The sequence below is a fragment of the Populus euphratica genome, unplaced genomic scaffold (genome assembly GCF_000495115.2).
Source record: "Populus euphratica unplaced genomic scaffold, PopEup_1.0 scaffold226.1, whole genome shotgun sequence".
Taxonomy (NCBI): Eukaryota; Viridiplantae; Streptophyta; class Magnoliopsida; order Malpighiales; family Salicaceae; genus Populus; species Populus euphratica.
The window spans coordinates 481,555-505,218 of record NW_011499967.1 but is presented as its reverse complement, the minus strand read 5'-3'; the positions used below and the strand labels follow the sequence as shown (position 1 = coordinate 505,218).

Here is a 23,664-nt window from a genome sequence, read left to right as displayed (position 1 = left end):
GAATTAATAAATTCCATTTAACCCATTTGAATCACTAACTTCAAGCTCAATTCTTTTGTATATTAACACCAGTATAGTAATAAAGCTATTACAAAATAAAATCCAAATTTAGAAATGGTATTTTGCTTTCATTAAAAGCTTCAAGAACTTTATCGTCAAATAGCTAAATGAAAATCACACATTTCTTTCCAACTTTTCTGATTTCTCGCTCAAGTTCCCCCACAAATGGCCATAAAAAAGGATACTTTGGTGCTCTAATGCTGATAATGTAAAGCTTGAGAAATTACAAGGACCAAGTCAGACACTAGAAAATCTAGAAGGGCTAGAATATAAATTATCCATTTCCATGTACTGAAATGGGCGTTGTGTGTGTGTGGTGTGGTTGTTTGGGTTCTTGGATTCTTTGGGAAAGAGAGAGAAAGGCCTTTAATCCGAAAACCAGAGTTTTTCTTTTAAGTGGATTGCTTTCAACTTGTGTCTTAACTCTTTCAAGTACTTATTACCCAAGATATTGGTTGTGTCCATAGCTGTTGTGCTACTCCACCCTCCGGAGTGCGTGCAAGTTACGCTTTGCTGAGATTATAATTTCACTCTCTTGGGCGGTTATAAAACCTAGATCCACCGCTAAATCAGTCTAGGGTTTGAGAACCGGCCACCTCAAGACGTGGGGTTGAATAAAAAATAAGATGAGAAGTTTACCTGCCTGATCTAATAAAAAATCAAGTCTATCCATGACTTCATCTATTGAAAGTAATGTCAAATTAAAACTTGTTGATTTTTAAAAAAATTCTATGTCAAGACAATGATATTTCATAAATAAAATAAAATTAATTCGGTTTAACCCTCTCAACATGAATTATTTTAATTAAATATTAGATAGATTGTTCATATTTATACTAAAGTATAATTTTTTTTTTAATATTCCAAAATAGCAAGTAATAAAGTCAAAAACAAATAAAATAAAGGTTGAGGAACGTAGATTAATCGATTAGATCTTAGATTTGTTCCCTGTAAATTAATAATTTAAATTTTACAAGTTTCAAAAATATTAAAAATTTATATAGTCATTAAGTTCAATATTTATAAGGTTATCGATATAGATTAATTGAAATACTCATGTTAATTTTAAAAATAAAAAATAAACTATAACTATTAACTATAACTACTGTGGATAATAAATATTGAGAAACTCACTTGATATTATACTAATCTTACATTCCATGAATCTTTGCAATGATAATTTATGTGTGCGGCGAATATTGGTTTTTATTTTTATTGTAAAATATAACTTATAATTCTTTTACTCTAAAATTATGATTTAACAGAGTTTTTGTAGGATTTTCTAATAAAAAGCTATTTAAGATTGAACTAAGCTACACAATTTTCTCCTAACCAAAAGCCAACCTTTTATATCTAAATAAACAACAATCAAAGAACTAAAATTAGGGTTAGGGCACGACAAAGCCATGCTTTCTCATGCAACTTTTAAGAGATTTCATTTAACGTGCTTGAAAGAACGAGTGGGTTAGTGCATTCTCTTCCTTGAAATGGACCTACCTTTCATTACATAAAATTGAACATTGGACCCCACGTCATATTTCTTTCTTGTTTTTATTATTAGGGTCTCCGAACCAACTAACGTTGATGTGAATTTTACCTGGAGTTAATTTTTTTTAAAGTAGAATAATGGTTAACTTGGTATAATTTAATTGATTTTATCAAAACCTAATTTTATATTAACAAATAAAATAATATTATCTTAATTAATTCTAATTAATATATAAGATTTATTACTTGATTTTCAAATCATGTCATGAATCGGTCAAGTAAAGTTTGGATGGAGGCAAGAATTTCTTAATTTTTTTTTTGTTTTTACAGTAAGAATTTCTTAACTTTTAAATGTGCAAGTCTTTTTCTTTCTTATTTTTTGTTTGATTAGAGATTTATATTTTTTTTTAAGATTAAATTTATCATTTTATATAGCTGGTGGATCTTGAATAAGCCTAAGTCTTGCACTTTTCCAATCCAGACTACCTCAACGCCCATGACTGCCATTAGATTTTCTTACAGGATTTTCTAGGTCAACTCTTAATGGCAGGACTTTCTTGTATGGGAGATTTGAATACTTAATTAATGGGTGAAAATGGTAGGCCAACTTTATGCCTACTTCAGGAGCCATGGAGCTGCGGTTGCTTTTTTATTTTTTTATTTTTTGATATTTTATATGTTCATTATATTTATAAAATATTTAATAAGTTATAAAATTAGCCTTAGGTATTCGAAAACTATATCCATATAAATAAATAAAAAATAGCTGGTGGATCTTGAATAAGCCGAGTCTTGCACTTTTCCAATCCAGACTACCTCAACGCCCATGACTGCCATGAGATTTTCTTACAGGATTTTCTAGGTCAACGCTTAATGGCAGGACTTTCTTGTATGGGAGATTTGAATACTTAATCAATGGGTGAAAATGGTAGGCCAGCTTTTTGCCTACTTCAGGAGCCATGGAGCTTCGGTTGCTTTTTTTATTTTTTATTTTTCTTCAATTTCTTCTGTTTAGGTGTGGACTGTTGAGATTTTTTAATGCAAGAAAAGTAACCTCCATTAATGTCAAAGCTTCTTTAATTATTTTTCTCCACTTTCAAAGTTGTTTTAATAGCATCATGGGCAAATTTCACCAAGAGGGTTGGATTCTCTTCAGTAATTTAATTTGTTTTTGGTGGAAGCTACTACGATAATTTATCGTGGATAAAAATAAATTTAGTATTGTGTTCTTGTTTGTTTTATTAAAAAAATTTTAATTAAAATTATATTAAAATCATTTTTTTAGAATTTTTAATATTTAATAGAATAAATACATCAAAATAATGAAAAACGTCTTAAAAGGTATCAATTTAATTTTCTTTAAGTAACAAGTAATTTAAGAAATATTTAGAAAAATAAAAATATATATATTAAAGTAATTTTTAAGCTATTATCATGCAAGCTCTAGAATTCCTAGTCAACTATCAAATCAAACAAAGACTTGTAAGGATTACTCTTTTCACGTCATAACGTGTTGTTTATAGTTTTTACGTGTTGTTCATAGTTTTTAAATTCAAAATAAGGCTTTGAAATAAAATAAAAACGTGGAAGACTTTTCTTTCTCCGTTTGCTTGGATGTTTTTAAAAAATAATATAAATTATATTATAAAATTTAATTTAATAATTTAAAATTATTAAATTAAAATAATTTTTTAATATAATATCAAAACTTTAAAAATTAAAAAATTACGAGTTTAAATTTTATTATTTTTATTTATTACAAAAAAAAATGAGATAATATGAGTCTACATAAATTTAAAGTTCAAAAAAACTTACACTTAAAAGAGATTATATTAGAAAATAATATAAATCATATCTTAGAAGATTTCTTAACAATTTAAATTTTTAGATTAAAATGATCTTATATAAACACACACGGAAAAATTCAAAAAAAAAATTTGTTTTTCCTTTTGTTCATAATATTAAAGGTTGTTTAAGTAAAATAAATAGATAAATTTTCCATATTGATTGGGATGAAAATTTATAAATTTATCCTTTCTTTATTTTTTGTAGTTAATTACTAGCTCAAATATGAAATGATAAATTTATGATCCTACAAATATTAATTTATAAGAGTTTAAGTGTGTGTTTCATAAGTCAAAACAATATTAACATAATAGGATTTGTCATGTGTTTTTCTCTCTCCTCAAATGGGATCAAGATTTGAAAATATAATTAATATTGTAAGCAATTGAAAAAAATTTGTGCCTTTTAAAAATAATATGAATTATACTTGAGATGATTTTATCTAGCAACTGAAGTTATTGAATTTAAATAATTTTTTGATATAGTATTAAAGTTTTAATTATTAAGAGATTATGAGTTTAAGTTTTAAATTTAAAAAGTTTTCATTTAAAAAAATAATATAAATTATATATTAATATTTCATCTAATAATTTACGCTATCAAGTTTAAATAATTCTTTAACAAAAACATACAATTGTTTCACTATTCTCTTTTTCAAAAGTTTTTAAATTTTAATGTAACAAAATTAATATTTTTAAATATTTTGTTTTAAAGATTATGAAAAGTTAATAATAAAAAACATAAAAAATATTAGTTTAATATATTTTTAATTGTAACCAAGCATAAAAGTATGTTGCATGAGTTCCTTTTTTATTTAATTTTTGCAATATATACTATATATATATATATTTTTTATTCAAACGTTACAAATGTATTTGTTTAAGAGATGCCCTGCATAATACACCTCATTAAATAGTAAAAAAACATGTATTATATGATTTTCGTGAAGTTTATTCATAAACAAACACTCTTTTGAGTCCATGAATGTTTATTCATATCCACAGAGTATATATATTAACAAAGATCATTATTTTGTTAGCAGAGCAATGAAATTCATGGCTGACTCATGTCAGAACTTTCAGTTTAATTACGTAATATTGGGTCTCTCGAGTACAAAAGAGACTCCAACAGGACCACATATATTTACTTCCCCCATACCTGCACCTTATGCTACTGAGAGGTTCATGTTTTGCTTATTCAACCCGCTGGAGATCTAAGAACGAAGGAGAACGGCAAGGTTTTGGTTTCGTCCCTGTAGTCTTTAGAGAGTTCGATTCAAGCCCTTATAGTTTGTAGATATTTTATTCAATTAGGAATTAAATATTGGGGGGTTCATTATGAAACAAAAAACAAATCTTTTAGGTATGTCCAATTCAAAATAATAAAAAATTCTTTTAGGTATGTCCAATTCAAAATAATTATACCAGTTTTTTTTTTAAGACCAACTTTCCAAAATTACTAGCTAGCTTAGCTTAAATTTGAAATTAAGATGATATTAAGAAACTAAACAAATTGAAGATTCTATCATCTTATCATAGTTGTTGTTCAATCTTGCAGGGTGATGAGTCAATGTTTGGAGTTTGGTTTAAATTAAATTTTTAATCAAATTTAAAAAATATTGATGTGACTAAAATTAATCAATTTGATCAAATTTTAATGAGTTAATTAATATATTCAAGCCTAATTTAAACTTGATTGAATCAACATTAAAAACTAAAATACAAAATATTTATATTTTAATAAAATAGTCCCTCAAATTGCTTCAATGACTCATAAGCTAAACTAGTTACCCAGGTTTTTTTTTTGGGATTAATTTGTGGGTTGGCCCAATAATCATGGAGATTTTATAATTTTACTCTTTAGAAGTCATAATTGATAGGTTTAAAATACCATATAAGTCATGCCACACACGGCCAGCAGCCTAGATTTGAAGCATCACATCCATAGCTTTGCCTGAGCTCATGGCTTGCCTGAGGTCCCGTCATGTATATCAGGAATTTGGACACTTAGATCACTTGTTTGAAAATAAAATAGACAAGAAGGGTAGCAGATAGGAAATAAATTTGTATTAACAAGAATAAATTTGTATTAAATATTTAAAAAATAAATCTTCTAACCCTCGAGATTGGTAGTAATCTCATGGTATTTGAAAGGGAACTCTTCTCCACATCATTAGTAATCCCATCTCCATTAGAAGCAAACTGGCCTGCTCCTTGCTTTCCATCTCTCAGTTCTCAATTTCTTTCTTATGATCATACTTGGAAGCTTGCATTCTTGTGTTATATGCAAGGACCATGCATGCATGCATTTCCTTTATTAAAATTCATAATGTAATTGCAAATTGCTATAAATATATGCGATGTGATGCAAGTTGTAAAATTAATATATACTCTTATTTCTGTCGTGTAATGTAAAATAATTACTTCATTCTGCTATTTTTTTAATATCTTTTAATATTTATTCAATTATAAGTTAGGTTATATTTTTTTTATTTGCTCCATGTTGAATTTTTTACTAGTTTTAGAAATGATTTTGGTTATTTTAACTCTTTTCGTTTATTGTTTTTTATTGTTTTGTTTTGACAAATTCTTTAAATTGGTTTTTTTTCTTGATTCTATCATTTAATATTTTAAATATATTTTTTTTAAATAATTTATAAAATTAGTATTGATTCTATCATTCAATATTTTAAATATATATTTTTTAAATAATTTATAAAATTAGAATTTCTTTTGAATTTCATTCCCTTTAATTTTTTAAATTTAATTCTTATTCTTTTAATTGTTATTTGTTTTATTTGAGATAAAGTTTTTAAATTTTATCATCTTAAGTTTTTTTTACCAAATTTGATTCTTTTTTTTTTTTTTTATTGTTTTTTTGTTTTGACAAATTTTTTAAATTGATATTTATTTTTATTTTATCATTCGATATTAGATTGGTTGGAAATTGAATTTCTTAATTGAGTAAGTTTATGATTTCATGAATTTTAGTTTTATTCTTTAAAATTTATACAATTGGATACTAGACTAGTTACTTTTATTTACTTTATGTAGAAATTTTTATCAATTTTGAAAATGATCCAAGTTTTCTCAGTTCTTTTTATTTATTATTCTTTGTTATATTTATTTTAGTCAATTAATATTAATTTGACTGAAAATTGAATTTTTTGATTTAATTTAAGTCTATAATTGAATGAAATGTGAGTTTGAGATCTTAACATGGGTTTAAATTATTTGTTCAAGTTTATTCAGTTTATTTTTTAAAATTAATATTTTTTTAATTTCATTATTCAATATTTATATTATTAGGAATTAGACTTCATTTGTCTTTGTTTGCCTTCTATATATATATATTTTTGTGCATTTTTAAAAATGATCTGGATTTTCTTGAATTTTTTTTATTATTTTTTGTTAAATTTATTTTGATAAATTTTCTAAATTAATATTTTTTACTTGTCCTCTAATATTACATCTTTAATATTAGATTGATTTTTTATGCCCGATCTCATCAGAATTTAGTTTGCTTTATTTTTGTTTATTTTTGTTGTTTATTAATTTTCTAAATTAATATTTTTTACTTATCCTCCAATATTACATCTTTAATATTAGGTTGATTTTGTATACCCGATCTCATCAGAATTTGGTTTGCTTTATTTTTGTTTATTTTTGTTGTTATTTTTTTAATTGACCCTGTGCAAGGGATACCTTGCGTAAATTTTAGGTTTGTTACTCACAATGAAGTTTGAGCCTTGTTTAAACACAAAACCCTGAAAAGTTCCATTAATACCCATCCTGAGATCTTCAAATTTTTTGGTGGGATACCATGTAGCTAGATCAACTGGATGATGAAAATAATAGATTTGTTTATTGCATCCGATCGGGATACAACCCACTCAAATTATCATTTTCAATTGCATTATAATACATGGAAATCTCGAAGAGCATGGACTTAATTTTGATGGAGACAAGAAATTAATTGCAGTCTTTAATTACAAAGGAAAACGAAGGTGCTTTACATGTCCAATTTTTTCACCTTTTCTCTTTCACCATTGGTAAAAACTTGGAAGAACACGCCTTCTGCAGAATGAGAGGCCTGATTTTACTCTTTCCAAGGCATAATGGATGTATTATATCTTATGGAACTCTGAGCCAGTTTTTCAAGATATTGTTGGTTAATTAATGTAAATGGTATCTTAAATTTCTTTGAATCTGCTTAGAACAAGACTCACATTAAATTTTTCATGGGAATCCTGAAAACAAATGAAGAGAAAGGAAGTGCTAATTACGCGACAGAGGGAAGCCAATTCCATGGCGTTTGCTAGGGAATGCAAGAAACAAGATGCTGCAGAGGACGCCAATGGTAGCAGGCACAACAATGAGAAGGTCCTTCGCCTCATCTGTTGGCGCTGGAAAGAAGCACTTGACAACATTCTTGTCAAACAATGAAACTGCAGCAAAAACCAAGATAGACATGAAGGCATGCAAGACATCAATGAACTTCAGCTTGTATTTAGCGGCCTCTTCCGGCGAAAGTTCCACCGTTGCATCAATAATCCACAAGCCTTTGAAAGTCACCATTCCATACCGGACCTTGCCTCTTGCGTCCCTGAAGCTATCGGTGAAGCATAAGAGAAAGCAAGCTAGGCCACACACGGCTAAAAGACCTGATGTCAAAGTTTGGCTCGTAACGGAGCGACATTGGCCTTCATGTGTTAAGATTGGAGATAGAATCTGGAATGTGAGGACTGAACCCGTGGGGAGAAGCCTGGCTAAATGCGCTGTGCCTTTGAATGTCTTCCTTATGGCCTTTTGCCCTGGTGTTTTCTCTGGTTTTTGCAGTACATTTTCTAAAAAGGGTTGTGCAATTTCTGCTCCTTCTTGCACCAATACCTTAATATCCATGGCCTAAATTCACCTCCAATTTCCCTCACTCTTTCTGAATTGTTTGATCAGCACTGAGTTCCGTGGGGAATTGAGGGATTTATTGTGTTAACGAGATGGTTTTAATTCGCATGAAGACAGATAGAAACACAAAATTTTAGGAGGTGGTTTTCCAGTTTGTTGTTAGCCAGAATAATTTAGCTAGCTTATGTACAAGGTTGATGGGATAATTTCTTCTTTTTTTCAAGTATTCAAACCTTTTCATAACTGTTGTCAAAGAAGTTAAGAGAAGCAGTTACAATGAATGAGTTGGTAAAAAAATTTATTGTTGAGGGGTTTCCTTAAAATTACAACCTACTAATTTGACCACTCCTGCCCAAAGTTAATAAACCTGAATAATGTTAGGCTAGTTAATACAGAATGATCTAAATCAATTTTTTTTTTTTAAAAAAAAGTTAAAAATATAATGTTTTGAAGAATTTTTTTAAAACAGATTAACAGAGATTACAAGTTTATAGCTTAATTTGCTGGATTGATATCGGTTTAATTCTTAATTGATTTTTTTTAATTTAGTTTAGATTAAAATCAAGTTTATAGTTGGGGTTGGATTGTTTTTTATGAAATTCTCAATATTTTGTATTGAGTTAATATATTTGATTATAGAATATGATGTTGAATACTTTGTTGCTTAATGAGGTATAAACAGGTCATAAAGAAACTAATAACAATAAGAAATTAACTACCAGCTGAGAGGACAGGGTAAGAGTAGAAAGTTAATTATTTTAAAAATGAAGTTTTTTTAATCAGATTTTGAAGATAAAGATAAATCATTTGGAATTTGTAAAAGAAAATGGTGATTTTGTTTTGAAAAAAAAAAGTTTATTAAATTGAAAAATATGTTAAAAACCGAGGAATGTTTATATTTTTACTTAATATGTTTTATGTTGAAAAAAAGCTATTCTCTGAATCTCTCTCGGAGAGGTAGCACTATTCATCATTGTCTGCCTTAAATATTATGCTCTTAATTTGTCCTTGGTAGTCGATCTTCCATCTTGTCCCTCGTTCTCCTCCTCCTTTTACTCTTCTTCCTCCTCCAAATCACCCCACGTTCCAGGAGAACTCTAGCAGCAGGACTGTCATTGTAGATTCTGCCAGTTGGTGAAGGAAAAGTTGTCAAAGAAGTTTTTGCCTTTTCTGGCATCATCCAAAATTCCAGTTCCTTAATAGCCAATGTACAAAAGTTTGCTCTATTATTTCATTTCTGGCATAAGCTTGCTCTTGAAAGGTCTCTCTCTGCCAAAATACCATTTCATTTCCATCAATGCTCTATTATTTCTTCCCAGCCTTTTAAAAACAAGCTCACAAGAATCTTTTTCTTGGCTTCTACATCCCTTGCAGTCAAGGGAAGTTTCAACTTATTCGATCATGGTAAGCAGGTCCCCCCCCCCCCTCTCTTTTTTCAACATTTAATCTTCCTTTCCAAGGGGGGTTTTGTTTGTTCTGCATCTTTTCTTCTGCATATGTGTTTTTCGTAAGAGGGGGAGCTCAAGTAGTCTACGTAGATGACCTGTTTTTCAAGCTATTTTCCGGTGTTGCTTAATCGATAAGGTATGCACTCTTCCTTTGCTCCCGATCTCTTCTTCTTAGCATTGCTTATTTTCTGGTGTTGCTTTATCGATAAGGTGCCCACGTATGTTTTGCAGGAGAATCTCGAGTTTCCTGTTTTCGTTACCTATTCTTCAGGGTGTTTTCTTCTATTGCTTTATCCATCAGATACGCAGTCTTCTTTTGCTGGAAAATTTTCTATTCAAGTTATTCCTCAAACGCTGTCATTAGCCATCAATTTCCCTACTCCAAAGTTCTTTCAGGCACAAAGCAAGGCTAGAGTTTCGCAGCTTCGATCACGCACCTTTGAGTGCTTTATCTCTTCATCTATGTATTCATGCGTGGTTTGGCCGGTGCTGCCATTGCTTATGAAATCTCAGGTTTGGTCATTGCTTTGGTCTGGGTAGCTTATGCAGTTGGTTGGTGCTAGGACAGACGGTAGCCTTCGAGGAGATTTGGGAATTTATACGGCCTGGAGATTTGGTATTTCATGATCATAATTGTTCTCACCTTGCCTCATTTTCTAGCCTCCCTTTGCATTAGGATTATCCATCTCCCATTCACCTGATGTTGATTCCTCATGAACAGAGAATTATCCTTTATTTATCATCTTACTTCCTCTGCTGCGAGGCCAGTCTAGCTGTCCCGTTGGTTTCATAATCATAAAACAGTGACTAATGCTCTTATTAAACCATTTATAAGCCACCAAATCATGTTTCCATTTCAAATAAATCTTATTTTAAATTCATTTGCTACGTGCACGCATCTCAACATTCTCTTTGATGAGATACTTCACCATGGCGGATATGATTCTCCAAAGAACTTGATTAATAGTATGCAAAAAAATGATCATGATTCTTAGGCTCTGGTGTGAGCTAAAGAATTAACAAAATATTGTTATTCCAGATGAAATTAAGCTGTACTGTAATTATTGATTGCAGGCATCAAGATTTCTTCCAAGGTTTTCAATACTCTTCGTGATCGAATCAACAACATCTTCAACTCCTTGACATGGAGGATTGAATTAGGTGCATGAGAAAAATCTTGAATATTTGGATTACCAGCAACCACTGCTATGGTTTCTGCAAAAAAAAACCATTTGATTCCCATTATCACCATGCAAGTCCCAAGCAAATATTTGCGGAGCATTTTGTAAACTCGAAGCTGCAGTATTTGGCAACAACAGTTACCCATTATTCAGAAAAACGGTATTATCCCCGGCAAGGAGAATGTGCCTGCTCTGCGTTGCGTGGAGACTCAGAAGAAACCACAGCTCCCTTGTAGCAGCATTGTAAGCCGGTCTGGAAGCTTTGGGGGAGGATCATGCGGTGGTGGGACACTGAATGGGCAATACCAGATTCAGTGGATAGTTTATTTGTAAGATGAAAATAAAAAAGCTCTTCCGATTGCCCTTCGAGGTCACAAAATGAGTTCATAGCATTTCAAATTTATGCAAAATGGAAATGCATAAATATGAATTTTCACGGATTTGTTTTATGTTTTTTTTTATTATTTCTTCAACCAATTATATATATATATATATATATATTTTAAATGCTAGACAAACATAATCACAACAAGTTTGCTATGCTATTGTTTGGTACCGTGTATTTTAAATGAAAGTGAGTAAATTTTAAATTTTATTTTTTATTTAAAATAATTTTTTAAAATAAAATAAATATTATTTTAATATATTTTTTAACTGTCATACGTGTCGTTTAAAAAACTTTAACAAGTCAAAGCAAGAGAGAATCAAGTTGCATTTCAATACTTAGTCTAGTGGTGGAAGGAGCTTATTTTTTTTTACTGTATCTGGATTCGAGTCCTGGCATGAACGACTGTCATCCTCGTGGTGCCGTGCCTTACATGTCTATTGGATTTATAAGGTATTCAGTGAGTCATGAAGATTAATCGTAGTGCGTACAAACTGGTCCAAACACCCCATATAAAAAAAAAACCAAGTTCTGCCTTTCAGTTAATGCAACGGTCGATTTCCTTTTTTTTTTTTTTTAATAATAAATCCACCCTCGCACTCTCTCTCAAAATCTCAACATTTTTCAATTTCAAAAGAAGACCTTTCTTTCTCTCTCTCCAGTAAGTAGAAGAAAAGAACTTGTACACCTTTAGCCGTTCAAATTCTATGTAATAAGGTTTGATTCTTCTTGTAATCATATGGAATTTCAATTTCTATCAAAGAGAGAGTCTTCATCAGGTACCCATCTCTCAATCTCTTGCTTTAGATATATAATTCTTCATCACCTACCCATCTCTCAATCTCCTGCTTTAAATATATAATTCTTCATCGGGTACCCATCTCTCCACTCCTGCTATAAATATATAATTTGTTCTTTTTCTCTGTGAATTTTGCTGTATTATGGTTAGTCTTTGATGGGTCTTTAATTCTTTCCATCTCCTGCTATAAATATATAATTTGTTCTTCTTCTCTGTGAATTGTGCTTTATTATGTTTAGTCTTTGCTGGGTCTTTAATTCTTCCTGATTTTTGTGATTATGTTATAGTAATTTTTATGTAAACTTTGCCATTTTTCCCAGTTTGATGTGTTTTTAATTTTATGTTAATTGTAAATTATGATTTCTTGAATTTAGTAAGTGATTGGATAATTTTCAGAGTTAAAGTTTGCATCTTTCAGATTTCAAGGTGAGTGTTTTTTTTTTTATTTACTTCTTAAAGAATTAGGATTTAGAGAAAAAGAAACCTTTTGATCGAGATTGGGTTTTATTTTGTGGTTTAAGATTTTAATTTCACTTTATATTTAATCGCTTATATATTTTTGAATTGGGTTTCTCCTATTCTTTCAAAAAAACCGAACTTGAATTTCTGTTAATTTTATATTAACGTTTCCCTCTCGCTCTTGATGCAGGTTAAAAGACCTAAGCATATCAATAAATACAGTCAATTGAACCAAAAGAGAGAGTTTAAATTTAAAACTTGATTGAAGTGGTACGATCACCTTGTTTCTTGATAGGTCTTTTTTGTTGTAATGATTGTGTTTCAATTTTTAAGCATAAATGCAAAATTGAGCTACTGTGTTTGTTAATTGTAAAAATCATGATTACTCAAAATATTTTACAATTAATTGAAAAATCTTCAAAATTTTGTTTCTGCATGTTGGCTTTCCTGTATTAAAAGATAAAGATTTTTTTTAAAATATTCAACTATCCTCCTAATTTAGCAATGAAGAATCAGATTTTTGATAATGAAAATGATTTTCTCTTTTGGATTCACTGAATGTAGTTGTAACTAGCCAATACTAGTAAAACTATCACTCATAGTCGTTGTTATCGGACAACGTTGTTGTATTATGGAATTATGTTTATATGCACTTGTCTCTTCCTTTGAATTCAGAATTTCTGCTCTAGGAATAAAGGGAATGAGAGCTCATGGAGCAACATTTCAATGTGTTATTTTGCCTATACAAACATAAAATAAGTACCAAAATAAATAGTATTTTTTAGTAAAATGGTTTCATAAATCACTTTTGCAACACCATTCCTTACTTTAAAGTTGATTGTTGCTTTGGCATGGGTCGGGGTTTTGGGGTCAGTTTCTTTTCCTTTTGCTTTTCGAATTCGCTTTAAAATCTTGCTTCTAATATTATTTGAAGAAAAACTAGCTAAGCTAAAATTATCATGCTGCTTCTTTGAATTGTGGGATTCTTATTGGATTGGAATAGACAGTTAGGCTGGGAGTGATTTTTGCCTTGCCTAATAACTAAACATTGCTTTATCACTGCTATTTATTCAAAATCAATTTTGAATTTTCTGCCCATTTTTTTGTCATGTATTTTTTAGGTCTTTTTATGGTATTTGTTTTTTATATATATACTTCTTAGCTTGGATAGTAAAATCATTGAGAAATTAACAATCATCACTTTGCCATTCTCATAAGACCTGGGATATGGTAAATTAATTTGCTGATGTGATTGAATATACATGATTTTTTAGGTGATTGAATATACGAGTGAACTTGTCAAGCCTAGCTCTTTATGTACAATTCATTGGTGTTGCGTTTTTGTTAAGAATGTTACCAGAGTCCTTACTCTTTGTATACATGTATCTATCATCTATCACAACTATAAATTATCATCCTAAAACTTGTGTGATTATTTCTGAAAGAGCTGATTGTTTACCATGTCAAAGTCCTCTACAAAGCTGTTGAGATTGAAGTTTACCTTTTCTTTCCTTGTTAATGTAAGGTGTGCTGGAACTTGTATGTTTAGATCAAATATTATAGCAAGTGATTAATCACATGGGCTGGAAGTATTGCTCATTTGATTTTTAATAGTCTTTAAAAATATGTATATAAAAAGTCTATGCCATTTATGATTTATACAAAAGCTTTATAACTAAGTTTTGACGGATATTTATCATCCAACTTTATAGCAGTTTTTCCTCTTTAAGTTCTCAAACTTGCTTGCTTGGAGTTGAAAGGTCATATGGATAACATGCTTCTAATATTGTTATTTATAGATACATGGATGGGTATGGATATAGAAAATTATTTTTGTTAACTTTTAACGCTTCTTACTTTTGAATTCTTCATGGGAATGAGAGTTGATGAATCACCTCTTCAATGTGTTATTTTTTTTATGAAAACACAAAAAATGGTATTATTATAAATAATATTTTTCTGATAAAAATAACATTTTTTTTAGTAAATTGATTTCATAAATCACTTTTGGGTTTTACCATAAATCCTAAACTAACATAACTTTTAAAAAAACCCACATCCTAAAAAACCCTAAACCCTAAAACAACTTAAACTTTAAAATATCCTTAAAACCCTAACAAACTTTGAACCATAACATATCCTAAATCCTTATATCCAAAACTATAAAAAAAACCTTAAAAAACCATAAACTTTAAAATTCTAAAAACTCCTATACCCTAAAAACCCTCAATAATAAAATACCTCAAACCCTAAAATACCAAAATATCTTAAACCTCCAAAAAATTGATGATATTTTAAACCCTAACAAACCTTGATTCATAAAATATCCCAAACCCTAAAAAAATAAATAAAAAATCCTAAATCATTAAATAACCTAAACCCTAAATATTCAAAAACCTTTAAACCCTAAACACTAAAAAATCTCAAACTCTAAAACCTTAAAAAACCATACACCCTAAAAACTTTAAACAATAAAATACCTTAAACTCTAAAATACTATAAATACTAAAAAACCATAAACCCTAAAATATCGTAAAACCTAAACAACCATAAAATACCCTAACCCTAAAAAAACCATAAATCCTAAACAACTCTAAAATATCATAAATCCTAAACTCTAAACATTAAAAATACCATAAACTCTAAATTCTAAATCTTAAACCCTAAAAATACCCTAACTCCAAAAATACTCTAAAAAACCCTAAACACTAAAAATACCCTAAACCTACTCTAAAAAACCCTAAACCCTAAAATATTATAAACTCTAAATACTAAAAATCCTAAACCCCAAACCCTAAACATTATAAACCCTAAATATTAAAAATTCAAAACTCTAAATAATAAAAATCCTAAACCTATCTATACCATAAATATTAAAAATCCTAAACCCTAAAAAGTAAAATACCCTAAACCAAACCCTAAACACTAAAAAACCCTACCCTAAAATAACCTAACCCTAAAACTTAAACAACTTTAAATTACCCTAAACTCTAAAAATTAAACAACCCTAAATTACTCAAATTACCCTAAACCCTAAACAATAAAATACTCTAAAACACTAAAAATACCCTAAACCCTAAAACATAAAAATAAACATTAAAAATTCTAAATCTACCCTAAAAAAACCCTAAACTCATAAACTCTAAATATTAAAAATCATAAACGTTAAATCCTAAATCTACCCTAAAAAACCCTAAACCCTAAATACTAAAAATTCAAAATCCTAAACAATAACCCTAAATATTAAAAATCATAAACCTATCTATACCCTAAATACTAAAAATCCTAAACCCTAAAAAATAAAATACCCTAAAAACCCTAAACAATAAAATACTCTAAAACCCCAAAATACCCTAAACCCCAAAATACAAAAATAAAAACTAAAAATTCTAAACCCTAAATACTAAAAATCTTAAATTTTGAACACTAAAATATCCTAAATCCTAAAAAACCCTAAACCCTAAACATTAAAAAACCCTACAAAACCCTACCTTAAAATACCCTAACCCTAAACCCTAAAACTTAAATGGCCCTAAACCCTATACAATAAAATACCCTAAAACCTAAAACACAAAAATAAATACTAAAAATCTTAAACCTCTAAAAAACCCTAAACCCTAAATACTAAAAATCCTAAACCCTAAATCTACCCTAAAAAAATCCTAAACACTAAAAAACCCTAAACACTAAACACTAAAAATCTTAAACTTATCTATACCTTAAATACTAAAAATCCTAAACCCTAAAACATAAAATAACTTAAACACTAAAAAACCCTACCCTAAAATACCCTAACTCTAAATCCTAAAAAACCCCAAATCCTAAACAATAAATTACTCTAAAACCCCAAAATACCCTAAACCCTTAAACCTAAAAATACCCTAAAATATCATAAAAGACCTTAAACTCTAAAAATACCCTAAAACCTAAAGAACCTTAAACTTTAAAATACCTCTAACCTTAAAAACCTTAAATCCTAAAATATCACAAATTTCAAACCCTAAAATACCCTAAACCTCATACCCTTTAAAAAAATCCTAACTTAATTTCTATCAAAGAGAGAGTCTTCATCAGGTACCCATCTCTCAATCTCTTGCTTTAGATATATAATTCTTCATCACCTACCCATCTCTCAATCTCCTGCTTTAAATATATAATTCTTCATCGGGTACCCATCTCTCCACTCCTGCTATAAATATATAATTTGTTCTTTTTCTCTGTGAATTTTGCTGTATTATGGTTAGTCTTTGATGGGTCTTTAATTCTTTCCATCTCCTGCTATAAATATATAATTTGTTCTTCTTCTCTGTGAATTGTGCTTTATTATGTTTAGTCTTTGCTGGGTCTTTAATTCTTCCTGATTTTTGTGATTATGTTATAGTAATTTTTATGTAAACTTTGCCATTTTTCCCAGTTTGATGTGTTTTTAATTTTATGTTAATTGTAAATTATGATTTCTTGAATTTAGTAAGTGATTGGATAATTTTCAGAGTTAAAGTTTGCATCTTTCAGATTTCAAGTTGAGTGTTTTTTTTTTATTTACTTCTTAAAGAATTAGGATTTAGAGAACAAGAAACCTTTTGATCGAGATTGGGTTTTATTTTGTGGTTTAAGATTTTAATTTCACTTCATATTTAATCGCTTATATATTTTTGAATTTGGTTCTCCTATTCTTTCAAAAAAACCGAACTTGAATTTCTGTTAATTTTATATTAACGTTTCCCTGTTAACGTTTCCCTCTCGTTCTTGATGCAGGTTAAAAGACCTAAGCATATCAATAAATACAGTCAATTGAACCAAAAGAGAGAGTTCAAATTTAAAACTTGATTGAAGTGGTACGATCACCTTGTTTCTTGATAGGTCTTTTTTGTTGTAATGATTGTGTTTCAATTTTTAAGCATAAATGCTAAATTGAGCTACTGTGTTTGATAATTGTAAAAATCATGATTGCTCGGAATATTTTACAATTAATTGCAAAATCTTCAAAATTTTGTTCCTGCATGTTGGCTTTCCTGTATTAAAAGATAATTTTTTTAAAAAAATATTCAATTGTCCTCCTATTTTAGCAATGAAGAATCAGATTTTTGATAATAAAAATGATTTTTCTCTTTTGAATTCACTGAATGCAGTTGTAACTAGCCAATACTAATAAAACTATCACTCATAGTTGTTATTGGACCAACATTCTTGTATTATGAAATTAAGGAATTATGTTTGTATGCATTTGTCTCTTTCTTTGAATTCAGAATTTTTGCTCTGGGAATAAAGGAAATGAAAGCTGATGGAGCAACATTTCAATGTGTTATTTTGCCGATGCAAACATAAACAAGATACCAAAATAAATAGCAGTTTTTAGTAAAATAGTTTCATAAATCACTCCTGCAACACCATTCCTTACTTTAAAGTTGATTGTTGCTTTGGCATGGGTCGGGGTTTTGGGGTCAGTTTCTTTTCCTTTTGCTTTTCGAATTCGCTTTAAAATCTTGCTTCTAATATTATTTGAAGAAAAACTAGCTAAGCTAAAATTATCATGCTGCTTCTTTGAATTGTGGGATTCTTATTGGATTGGAATAGGCAGTTAGGTTGGGAGTGATTTCTGCCTTGCCTAATAACTAAACATTGCTTTATCACTGCTATTTATTCAAAATCAATTTTGAATCTTCTGCCCATTTTTTTTTCATGTATTTTTTAGGTTCTTTTCATGTATTTGTTTTATATATAAATACTACTTTGCTTGGATAGTAAAATCATTGAGAAATTAACAATCATCACTTTGCCATTCTCGTAGGGCTTGGGATATGGTTAATTAATTTGCTGATATGATTGAATATACATGATTTTTTAGGTTATTGAATATACTGGTGAACTTGTCAAGCCCAGTTCTTTATATGCAATTCATTGGTGTTGTGTTTTTGTTAAGAATGTTGCCACTGTCCTTACTCTTTGTATACATGTATTTATCATCTATCACAACTACAAATTATCATCCTAAAACTTGTATGATTATTTCTGATTATTTCTGAAAGAGCTGATTGCTTATTGTGTCAAAGTCCTTTACAAAGCTGTTGAGATCGAAGTTTACCTTTTCTTTCCTTGTTAATGTAAGGTGTGCTGATACTTGTATGTTTAGATTAAATTTTATAGCAAGTGATTAATTACACGGGCTAGAAGTATTGCTCATCTGATTAATCATAAGGGCTGGAAGTATTGCTCATCTGATTTTTAATAGTCTTTAAAAATATGTATATAAAAAGTCTATGCCATTTATGATTTATAGAAAAGTTTTATGACTAAGTTTTGACAGATATTTATCATCCAACTTTATAGCATTTTTTTCTTTTTAAGTTCTCAAACTTGCTTGCTTGGAGTTGAAAGGTCATATGAATAACATGCTTCTAATATTGTTATTTATAGATACATGGATGGGTATGGATATAGAGAATTATGTTTGTTGGCTTTTTATCACTTCTTATTTCTGAATTCTTGCCTTAAGAATCATGAGAATGAGAGTTTATGGATCATCTCTTATCTCTTCAATGTGTTATTTTTTTAGATCATCTCTTCAATGTGTTATTTTTCTATGCAAACATAAAAAATGGTATTATTATAAATAATATTTTTCTGGTAAAAATAACATTTTTTTTAGTAAATTGATTTTATAAATCACTTTTGGGTTTTACCATAAATCCTAAACTAACATAACCTCCAAAAAAACCAACATCCTAAAAAACCCTAAACTCTAAAACAACTTAAACCCTAAAATATCTTTAAAACACTAAAATACCTTAACAGACCTTGAACCATAACATATCCTAAATCCTTATATCCAAAACCTTAAAAAACCATAACCTCTAAAATCCTAAAAACTCCTACATTCTAAAAACCCTCAATAATAAAATACCTTAAACTCTAAAATACTAAAATATCTTAAACCTTCAAAAAATTAATGATATTTTAAACCCTAACAAATCTTGAATCATAAAATATCCTAAATCCTAAAAAAATAAATAAAAAAATTCTAAACCATTAAATAACCTAAACCTAAATATTCAAAACCTTTAAACTCTAAACACTAAAAAATCTCAAACCCTAAAAAATCATACACCCTAAAAACTCTAAACAGTAAAATACCTTAAACCCTCAAACACTATAAACATTAAAAAGCCATAAACCCTAAAATATCGTAAACCCTAAACAACCCTAAAATACCCTAACCCTAAAAAAATCATAAACCTTAAACAACCCTAAAATATCATAAACCCTAAATATTAAAAACTCTAAACTCTAAAATACCCTAACTTTAAACTCTAAAAAACCCTAACCCCTAAACATTAAAAATACTATAACCTTAAAAATACTCTAAAAATATCCTAAAAACTCCTAAACCCTAAACCCTAAGTACTAAAAATCCTAAACCTTAAACCCTAAAAATAGCCTAACCCTAAAAATACTCTAAAAAACCTTAAACACTAAAAATACCCTAAACTTACTCTAAAAAACCCTAAACCTTAAAATATTATAAACCCTAAATACTAAAAATCCTAAACCCTAAAAAACCCCAAACCCCAAACATTATAAATCCTAAACCTTAAATAATAAAAATCCTAAACCTATTTATACCATAATCCTAAACTCTAAAAAATAAAATATCCTAAATCAAACCCTAAACACTAAAAAACCCTACCCTAAAACTTAAACAACCCTAAATTACCCTAAACAATAAAATACTCTAAAACTCCAAAATACTATAAACTCTAAAAATACCCTAAACCCTAAAACATAAAAATAAACATTAAAAATCCTAAATCTACCATAAAAAAACTGTAAACTCCTAAAACCTAAATGCTAAAAATTCAAAATCCTAAACAATAACCCTAAATATTAAAAATCAAAAACATAAATACTAAAAATCTTAAACCCTAAACACTAAAAAACCCTATCCTAAAACACCATAATCTTAAACCCTAAAACTTAAACAACCTTAAATTACCCTAAACCCTAAACAATAAAATACTCTAAAACCCAAAAATACCCTAAACCCTAAAATACAAAAATAAAAACTAAAAATCCTAAATCATGAACACTAAAATATCCTAAATCTTAAACCCTAAACACTACAAAACCCTACGCTAAAATACCTTAATGCTAAATCTTAAAACTTAAATGACCCTAAATTACCCTAAACCCTAAATAATTAAATACTCTAAAACCCCCAAAATAACCTAAACCCTAAAACATAAAAATAAACACTAAAAATATTAAACCCTTAAAAAATCCTAAACCCTAAATCTACCCTAAAAAAATCCTAAACCCTAAACACTAAAAAGCCAAACCCTAAATACTAAAAATCCAAAACTCTAAACACTAAAAAACCCTACCCTAAAATACTCTAACCCTAAACCCTAAAAAACCTTAAATTCTAAACAATAAAATACTCTAAAACCCCAAAATACCATAAACTTATCCTTACCCTAAATACTAAAAATCCTAAACATTAAAAAACCCTATCCTAAAACACCCTAATCTTAAACCCTAAAACTTAAACAACCTTAAATTACCCTAAATCCTAAACAATAAAATACTCTAAAACCCTAAAATACCCTAAACCCTAAAATATAAAAATAAAAACTAAAAATTCTAAACCCTAAATACTAAAAATCCTAAATCCTGAACACTAAAATATCCTAAATTCTAAAAAACTCTAAACCCTAAACACTACAGAACCCTACACTAAAATACCCTAACCCTAAACCCTAAAAAACCCTAATGATCCTAAATTATCTTAAACCTTAAACAATAAAATACTCTAAAACCCCAAAATATCCTAAACCCTAAAACACAAAAATAAAAACTAAAAATATTAAACCCTTAAAAAATCCTAAACCCTAAATCTACCCTAAAAAAACCCTAAACCCTAAATACGAAAAATCATAAACCTATCTATACCCTAAACCCTAAAAAAACCTACCCTAAAATACTCTAACCCTAAACCCTAAAAAACCTTAAATTCTAAACAATAAAATACTCTAAAACCCCAAAATACCATAAACCTATCTATACCCTAAATACTAAAAATCCTAAACCCTTAAAATATCCTAAATCCTAAAACACAAAAATAAACACTAAAAATCCTAAACCTACCCTAAAAAGCCCTAAACCCTAAATACTAAAAATCCAAAATTCTAAACACGAAAAATCCTAAACCTATCTATACCCTAAACCCTAAACACTAAAAAACCCTACCCTAAAATACTCTAACCCTAAAAAACATTAAATTCTAAACAATAAAATACTCTAAAACCTCAAAATACCATAAACCTATCTATACCCTAAATACTAAAAATCCTAAATCCTAAATCTTAAAACACAAAATTAAACACTAAAAATCCTAAACCTACCCTAAAAAGCCCTAAACCCTTAAACCTAAAAATACCCTAAACCCTAAAAGTACCCTATAAAATCATAAAAAAACTCTAAATTCTAAAAATACCCTAAAACCTAAAGAACCTTAAACTTTAAAATACCTCTAACCTGAAAAACCTTAAATCCTAAAATACCATAAATTTCAAACCCTAAAATACCCTAAACCTTATACCTTTAAAAAAACCCTAATTCCTAAAATATCTTAAACTAGACATAAAAAATTCTATATTAGTGCTATTATAATATGCCTGACAAAATTTTAAAGTCTTAAAAAAAATTAATAGTTTCTTGTTGTTGTTTTTTTAAGTAGAAATAATATATCACAAAAGGATTAATTTTTTCTTGTAGTTATATGTTTTATTTTCTTAATTAAGTATACTTTATTGATGAAGTAATTAAAATTTATAAAGTCTTGAAGGAAAAATAATTAATGGCTTCTTGTTATTGTTTTTTTTAAGTAGAAATGATATATGATAAAATTAGGTTTTCTAAGTGAGATCGAGAACCAACATCCATAAGAAATAAAATATATAACCCTTGAATTATTTCTTTAAATATGCTTTACTGCGATGATTATTATTAGCTTACTTTGTCATTTTGCTCTTTTATTTATCTCAATTATTAAAATATGTTTCCTCATTAAAAATTTATTTAACAAAATTTTATATTTATAAATTTGGTTCAAGTAAAACTAGTGGTTAGCTGTTATGCAATTGCTCCATTGATTGGGTAGGAGTTTGGATAAAACAATTTCATATAAAATGACTTCTATTGAATGATTTCTATTTGTGCTGGTGATTTCATAAAATTGTAAAAGGGTTTCTAATTGTTTTATAAAACAAAAATTAGGGTTTGGATTTTAAAATACCCTAAAATATCTACAATGTGTTTCCATTCTACATGAAAATTTCTGGTCCATGCCAAAGCCGCAATTAGAGCAATTAGAGAGTTTTCCCCAGTCAAATTTATAATTTACAAATAGAGAGTACTGTTATGAAACAAATCCTTAACCCACGAGCAATTTGAATAATTGAAATGATAATTTAACACCGGTATTATCTTGCCAGGAAATCAATGTCGAGCGTCTCAAAGTCATCTCGGTAGGAAAAGACATAAAAAGCATCCCCATAAGCCTCAATCGACAAGATGCAACCTTCCATTTATGAGTGAAGAAAAACCACAGCAAGAGGGGGCCCTTCGTGCATGAGGCAAGCTAATTTAGGTGAAGAAAGGGTACCAAATAATGGAGCTAGTTTCTACTTGGTTGTTTTATTAATTTGACCGGGGACAACGTTGTGTTGTTATTCGCAAAAAATACCAAAAGTAGTTAAATATTTAAATGTTCATCAGATCTTAAACAATTCATCTTTATTATATTGATACTAACATAAGTATGAGAACTTCATTCTTTCACATTAATAAAGTTATTATGTCCAACTCGGTTCAGGTTACGAGTGGAATGAATTAACTCTAATTAATTTAAAATCACATTATTTTATGTTGAAAAATTCGGACAAACTAAACTATATCAAACTAGTTCCTTCAATTTAGTTTAAAACTCGATTGGAGAGGTTAGGTGCCGGGTTGATATGCCGAAATACTAATCTAAATTTGAATCCGAGGTGATATATATGGAAAACCAAACCTCGACCCTTCATCCTTGAGCCTGAGG

General features: G+C 28.7%; 1 protein-coding gene and 2 long non-coding RNA genes across 5 annotated transcripts; 2 read left to right on the top strand and 1 right to left on the bottom strand.

The window, feature by feature from the left end:
- Positions 1 to 7,670: 7,670 nt before the first annotated feature.
- LOC105139057 (uncharacterized) lies at positions 7,671 to 8,294 on the bottom strand. The gene has a single exon (XM_011045357.1). The coding sequence runs from the start codon at positions 8,292 to 8,294 to the stop codon at positions 7,671 to 7,673; it is 624 nt and encodes a 207-aa protein (XP_011043659.1).
- Positions 8,295 to 11,896: 3,602 nt separating this feature from the next.
- On the top strand, positions 11,897 to 23,392 carry LOC105139030 (uncharacterized). Of its 3 annotated transcripts, none has more exons than XR_844907.1 (3): positions 11,897 to 12,090; positions 12,760 to 12,839; positions 23,060 to 23,392. It is a non-coding gene; the product is annotated as an uncharacterized LOC105139030 (long non-coding RNA). The 3 variants fall into 3 exon arrangements; XR_844906.1 differs by lacking the exon at positions 23,060 to 23,392 and adding an exon at positions 13,259 to 13,659; XR_844905.1 differs by lacking the exon at positions 23,060 to 23,392 and having other exon boundaries at positions 11,900 to 12,090; positions 12,760 to 12,996.
- Positions 16,607 to 17,660, top strand: LOC105139031 (uncharacterized). The gene is made up of 2 exons (XR_844908.1): positions 16,607 to 16,643; positions 17,325 to 17,660. It is a non-coding gene; the product is annotated as an uncharacterized LOC105139031 (long non-coding RNA).
- Positions 23,393 to 23,664: the final 272 nt, after the last annotated feature.

What these genes read in the sequence shown, in the direction of transcription:
- LOC105139057 (XM_011045357.1), bottom strand. Translation starts at nt 8,294, where the DNA reads ATGGATATTAAGGTATTGGTGCAAGAAGGAGCAGAAATTGCACAACCC.